The sequence below is a fragment of the Prionailurus viverrinus genome, chromosome C1, assembly GCF_022837055.1.
Source record: "Prionailurus viverrinus isolate Anna chromosome C1, UM_Priviv_1.0, whole genome shotgun sequence".
Classification (NCBI taxonomy): domain Eukaryota; kingdom Metazoa; phylum Chordata; class Mammalia; order Carnivora; family Felidae; genus Prionailurus; species Prionailurus viverrinus.
The window spans coordinates 190368886-190376064 of NC_062568.1; the positions used below are offsets into that span (position 1 = coordinate 190368886).

Genomic DNA, 7179 nt, shown 5'->3' on the forward strand with positions numbered 1-7179 from the left:
TAATTACTGCTTTATTCAGATAAAATATTTGAGGAACACTGGTTTCTCATCACTCTGATAAAAGATCTCCATAAGATAAAATTAGATGTTTACAGTGCTGACTACATGTATTTGAGAAGGAATTTTGGTCTTGGATCATTTTTCAATAGTGATCAGAATTGCAGTATTAAGAATAGGTATATAAAGTACAGTTAGTTCACTTAAATCCCCGCTGTGTACTATGCAGCTATTCTGCATTAGATATTATCCTGGAGAAAATAACAATTTAATGTAAAAGATCTTTCTTTTCCAGGATTGGCCATTTGATGATGGAGCACCACCCCCTAATCAGATAGTAGACGATTGGCTGAACCTGTTAAAAACCAAATTTCGTGAAGAGCCAGGTTGCTGTGTTGCAGTGCATTGTGTTGCAGGATTGGGAAGGTAAGCTCTTCCTTTTTTGTCTGTGAATTCATTATCAAAAACTTCACTTTGGTAAAATTTGTATTTATGACACTAAATATTAAATTGCCTGAAAGAAAAGGAAATGAGCAAAAACTGGTGTAGATTTCTTGAGACAGCTTTTGTGTTTCATTGGCTGTCTGATTCTAATGCCATAATAGGTTTAGTAGATGATCACTCAGAAATTGTTTTGAAACTGATTCAATGTAATTATCTTATTTGAGTTAAAAAAAATATGGTCTTAATTCAGTATTTTTTTTCCTTCTCCTTATTTCACATATTCAATTTTTAAAAATGTATTTATTCGTTTTTGAGAGAGTGTGAGTGGTGAGTAGCAGAGAGGGAGACACAGAATCTGAAGCAGGCTCCATGAGCTGCCAGCACAGAGCCTGATGCTGGGCTCGAACTCACGGACCGTGAGATGATGACCTGAGCTGAAGTCGGACGCCTAACTGACTGAGCCACCCAGGCGCCCCCTTATTTCACATATTCAAAGGCTTAGGTCTTTGAAATAGGCAACAAAATGAAAATAATTTTAGATTTTAAAGAATCTATATGGGGTTAATTTTGGATTGAGATGAATGGGAAGTTAATAGGTGGAGAGAAGATGGCTGAACTTCAAACTCCTGAAAGGAGATGTAGAGAGAATGAAAAATGATGTTGATTTCAAAGCCTTTTTCCTGGAGCACTGTGTGGAGTGGTGCCGCAACACTCTCATCGGCAGCAGATTAAATGGCCAGTTTATGACGTGCACTTTGACTCAGAACATTAGTGCAGGCTGCTCTTGTCTCAAGGTGGTGGTGACTCAGGCTGTTACCTCTGCTTAGCCCTTTTGTTTGCTGTTTTCCTTTTTTTTCATATCAGTGTCTTACAGTTTCTTCTTCAGGGTCAGAAGCTTCAGTCTTTATTCTGAGGGTGAAGGTAGTGTTCTAACTGGACTTGGCAGTTTTGTAACTAGTACCTATTCTAGCAGGTAGTCCAAAGTTGGTGCCAGGTAGTAGATTTTTTTTTTCTTGTTGCAATTTTGTATATATATAGTTTTTAATTTTTTTTTAAGTTTATTTTTTCAAATTTACATCCACATTAGTTAGCATATAATGCAACAGTGATTTCAGGAGTAGATTTCCTTAGTGCCCCTTACCCATTTAGCCCCTCCCCACCCACACCCCCCCCAGTAACCCTTTGTTCTCCATATTTATGAGTCTCTTCTGTTTTGTCCCCCTCCCTGTTTTTATATTATTTTTGTTTCCCTTGCCTTATGTTCATCTCTTTTGTCTCTTAAAGTCTTCATGAGTGGAGTCATATGATATTTGTCTTTCCCTGACTAATTTCACTTAGCGTAATACCCTCCAGTTCCATCCACGTAGTTGCAAATGGCAAGATTTCATTCTTTTTGATTGCTGAGTAATACTCCATTGTCTATATGTACCACATCTTCTTTATCCATTCATCCATCGATGGACATTTGGGCTCTTTCCATACTTTGGCTATTGTTGATAGTGCGCCTATAAACATAGGGGGTGCATGTGTCCCTTCGAAACAGCACACCTGTATCCCATGGATAAATGCCTAGTAGTACAATTGCTGGGTTGTAGGGTAGTTCTGTTTTTAGTTTTTTGAGGAACCTCCATGCTGTTTTCCCGAGTGGCTGTACCAGCTTGCGGTCCCAGGTAGTAGACATTTTCAAACATCATTTCCCTTGTTAGATTTTTTGTGTGTGTATTATTTTATTGTTAAGGAGTCTGCTTCTGTGACTGTCATGAAGCCCAAGCTGGGTTCACAGTAACGAGTCCTGGAGGTAACTATATCTCACTCTGGACTCTCTGATCAGGATCCAGTCTTCTGTCTCTCCCTCAGCTGAAAACACAGACTCCCTAGGCCCCAATCCCTGCCTTCCCATTCCTGGAAGATGCCAAATCCAACTATGTAGGAGGCTTTTTCAGAGGAGACAACTTTGTCTTCCCAGAAGACAAACCCTCTCCTTTGCTTTATGAGGCAGATAACATCTCCAAACCAAGGACAGGTTGGGACCTGCTCAGGCCTCAATGTCCCTTGTTAGATGTTAAAAAAAAAAAAAAAAAGATACTTATATAGAAAACTGTTTGTAAATACCAATTTTCTGACACTCTCGTAGCTCACAGAAAGGATTTTGTTGAAGAAATGTAGCACCTTTTTAGTATTTGTTGAGGAAATGATATTAAAATGGATTTGTAATGAAAATGCTGAGATGCTTAGTATGGATGACACACTTGTTCACTTATTTTGCTACAGTACTGGTTAAAGGCCAATGAAGAATTTTTGATGACATATAATGTGAAAATTTGAGATCTAATGTGATGGTGCTTTAAATAAAGATCTCTTAACGAGGTGTAGAATTTAGTGCTTTACTAAAAGTGGGTAACACCATAGACCCTATCATGATACAGACATTTGTATAAGGAAAATAGCAGCTATTTTAGTACACGGAAAAAAAGGGAAGCTCAGACTTCGTGTTGTTTTGGTAATATGTAATCCTGGGTTAAAAAAAAAAATCCTTCAATTCCAAAGACTTGTGGATATTTACAGATGCGTTTCTCTCTATAGGGCACCCGTGCTGGTTGCACTTGCTTTGATTGAATGTGGAATGAAGTATGAAGATGCAGTTCAGTTTATAAGACAGTGAGTAGGAAGTTTTATGTTCAGAAACACATAAAGCAAGACCATACAAGAAGAAGGAATTATGGAAAGTACCCTTTTGTAGTATGGAGTAACTTGTTGGTTTAAAATATTGTTTGATCGAAGAAATCAAAAGTGACAAACTTGTAACAGTACTGTTGGCTCCCAGATTTAAAGATTTTTTAAGTTAGGTGGCAAATTTGGACGCTAAAGAATCTGTCCCATATGACTTGAATATCTAGGAATCTTTAAAATGAATAGGTAGTAGAGTCTCAGAGATCGAGTGACTCTTTTAGTGGATGTCCAGAACACCTTTCAAGTGCAACTATGACCAAGAGACAAGGAAGAATCTATAGAGGAGCAGTTAATCACTTAAGAATCTTAAGTGACCTGTTCAGGCACAAAATCTGGATGGTAGTGCCCAGACAGAATCTTGGCATCAGTCTGGAATAATGGGCCATGTTATTTTGTTGTCCAGAATTCTTTGGCAGTTAATACCTTGTCCTTTCCCTTTCAGCCTTTTCTTTAAAAAAAAAAAAAAAAAAAGAAAGAAAAAGAAAAAAAGAAAAGACTGTAACAAGAGGTCATGAAATGTATGGTAGCAGCTCTAGGAAGGTGGCATATTTCAAGGAATGCCATCTGTGCCTGCTGCTTCATTTAATACTTGGTCATTCATCAGCCCCTTCTCTTAAGAAGTGATACTGTACCAGGAATATACTGGTTTTCACAGCGTGAAGTTAGAAAAGCCTTAGGCCATAAATAATGCATTTCAGTGAATCATATAGCTTTTTTACATGATAAAGTTTGTCATTCTTGTATTTTCAGAAAAAGAAGGGGAGCATTCAATTCCAAACAGCTGCTTTACCTGGAGAAATACCGACCTAAGATGCGATTGCGTGTCAGAGACACCAATGGGCACTGCTGTGTTCAGTAGAAAGAAGTGTAAACGAAGGCTGACTTGATTGTGCATTTAGAGGGAACTCTTGGTACCTGGAAATGTGAATCTGGAATCTTAACTGTGTCACCAAAGTAGCGATGGATTCAGTACTCCTCAACCACTCTCCTAATGATTGGAAAAAAGCAAAAAAGAAATCCCTCTATAACATGAATAAAATGTTTAAGAAAAGAAAAAGAGAAAGAAAAAAGGGATTAATTCAGTGAAGGATGAGTTTGCTCCTAATTGTTGGAGTTTGAATTTCTGTCAGAATTGAATTATATCAAAATCCCCTGTCTTTTTTAACTTTTCAAACTAGGTCTCTAAGGAAAACCAGCAGAACATTAGCTTGTGCAGAACCATCTGTTTGGGGAGCACACTTTTCCATTATGCTTGGCACATAGGTCTCCCTGTTGTGGGACTTCTTTCTTTTTCTTTTTGGTGGTGGTGGGCGTATATTTTTCTCTTCTCTTCTTTCCCCATCCCCCCAACCCCCACCCCCGATACAAGTTGTAGATGGAATAGGAGAAGCCCTTGTTGCTGTAGACGTGTGTGCAGTCTGGCAGCCTTAAGCCCACCTGGGCACTTTTAGAAAAAACAAACAAACAAAAAACCAACAAAAAAAAAAGAAACAAAAAACACCAAAAAAAAAAAAAAAAAAAGCAGTGGCATATATATTATATGATCCAGGTGGTTTTTAGTCTTTACTGATGATGGGGTGTTCATGTTAGTTTCTTTTCTTGAAAACCCTATTCAACATTAGGCAACGTAGCCAGGAGCCTTTTGTTTTGGTTTTGTTTTGGTAAATTAGTGGGGAAATGGCATTTTAAAAAGAGTCTTTCTTCTCAGAGAACTTAGCTGAGAGTCGAATTCTTCTCTTTTCCAACCAATGAAGCTAAGTAGGTATCCCAGAAACTTTTGCTTTCTGAAGGGGAGCGCTCCAGGCCATCACTAAAGGTGTGTCCAGGCGGAGAGTTAGCATACTTTGTACATCACCGAAAATTGTGGGTCGTAGCATTACTCTGATTTTCTGTCTCATGTTATCAGAGAATGCCGATAGTTTGAAGTTTTTATTCAGGATTTACTCGTACTATGAATTTTTGAGAATGGTGGAAGGAGTTAACAGCAAAGATGGGGTATTTTGGACTCGAGAAATGCCTGTGATGCATATTTTCCAAACTGCCCCCTCTATGTACAGTTAAGTTTAACCACTGATTGCCTTGTTATTTTCTTACTAGGTTCTTTATGAGATTAAAAAAAAATCGCTGGTTCAAAACCAACAATGCCTAGTGAGTATGTGTCCACAGGCCATCCAGGGTGGCAGAGAGACCTAAAGCAACCCAGTGAATAGCAAAGGGACTGTGTTGTTGATGAAATGGTGTAGTATCAGTTTTACAGATTCTTTGCTGGGTTCATTGTGCTGATCTAGAGAAGCTGTTTTTCTGCTCTTCTGCAGAAAGCAGTCGTGACCGGGCTGCACTCACAAAGCAAGTTGAAGGACACCATCCAGGGCTCTTGCACCCTTCATCTAAACATTACTTAATAGTGCTCTGCTGCTAAGGATTTGAATAAAGACTTAGGGTCATCTTGTCTTGCTGGAATTTGCTATGCAGAGCCATAAACTTCCCATTTTTTTTAGGATCAGCTAGGCCAGTAGGAATGGACCGGGACCTTGTCTCACACTGATGATACCTCAGACGTTGGCTGGCTATGTGAACTGCCTATTTCCTGTGCCGGAGTTGTTCTGATTTTTAACTAAATGAAAGTATGTAGGTTCTCTCCTCCCCCATCCCTGAAAACAAAACAAAATAATGCTTTCTGAAATTGTTTCTAGAATTTTAAAGTGAAAAATGATGGTACTCTCCAAAATTCTTTATTTCAGAACATTACAATAGATTCCATTAACGTAGGTTCAAGATCAGAACAGCATACCATCTAAACTCAGACTGTCTGTTGACTCCAAGGGTTTTGATCAATACAATAACAAACTTTTTCCCTTTGACATGCTCTGATTTTTGTTGTTTGTGGGGAGTGTGTGTGTGTGTGTGTGTGTGTGTGTGTGTGCGTGCGCGCACATGTGTCGGGTGTATATGTGTGTGCAGTGTCCAGCAGTATCAGTGCCTGCCTGAGTTAGGAAAATTACATTCCTGGTTCTGTATGAGGAGAAGGGTGTATAAAGCGACAAGAAACATTATCCCTCATTTTGTTTTAAATTACATACTAATGTTAATTGTTCTCAGAACTGGATTTTCTTCCTCAAAATTAAAAGTTTTTTTTTTTTCTTTTGGATTTAATGAAGTATTGCTAGCTGAAGCCAGTTTGACATGGTGAGAGAGATGTCAGACTGATGAAAGGTGTGCAGCCTGATTTAAAACCAAACCCTGAACCCTTTTAAAGAACAATAAAACATATTTTACATGCTCTGTGTCTGTGTATTGTTCTCCACCCCAGGTTGAATTTCATTTATGTCTCCTTAGAAAACTTAGTATTCTCAAGGTCTGTTTTGGATCCTGCTAATTACTGCAAGGAGGTGAAATAATTAGAGGCTGGGAAGTGCAAAGATTTCATGCCACCCAGGTGTTCAATATGGCGAACTTAACTGCAATTGGGATACATCTGGTACATTTCGGGGTTCAGTTCTTGGACACAACATTGTAGGAATTCAGCATCTTATTCCACGGGATTTTTTTTTTTTTTTTTTTTTAAACTACTCAGGAAGAGGTGGGTTCCCAATAACTTGCTTGCTTTTAGGACCAAAGGATTTGTTTATACCATAGGTTTTGGTGAAGCATTGCAATTTTTTACTTGAACTCTTAAAGAACAGTAAGGAAGGAGGAACATTATATATCCTAGGTCTGGGGTGGGGAATTTCTTTCAAACCATGGGTCAGCATCCATCCATTCATTCAGAAAACAAGCTTATCTGCTAGGGTACTAAGGACGAGAAGACAAGACAGTGTTCACACTGTGAGGACCTTAGTTTAGGAGAGGAGTTAGATCTGTAGATGTTAAGAACAGAGTAAGCAGATACAGTACTGTGTGACTTACAGTTCATTGAGCCTCCTCCCTGTTTTAAAGTTCCCACCTTCTGGTCTTCATTATCTAGCTTCCATTCAGTGGGCTGTTGTTCCATTCACTTGGCTACGTGGC

General features: G+C 38.7%; 1 protein-coding gene across 2 annotated transcripts in view; it reads left to right on the forward strand.

Annotated features, from left to right (window-relative positions):
- Positions 1-6451, forward strand: part of PTP4A2 (protein tyrosine phosphatase 4A2) — a 32377-nt gene extending 25926 nt beyond the window's left edge. For both annotated transcript variants that reach the window (XM_047870949.1, XM_047870948.1), the window contains exons 4-6: positions 293-423; positions 3025-3099; positions 3922-6451. In XM_047870949.1, coding sequence (XP_047726905.1) covers positions 293-423; positions 3025-3099; positions 3922-4030 — 315 coding nt within the window. In that variant the 3' untranslated portion in view covers positions 4031-6451. The remainder of the gene's footprint in view (positions 1-292; positions 424-3024; positions 3100-3921) is intronic.
- The last annotated feature ends 728 nt before the right edge of the window (positions 6452-7179 follow it).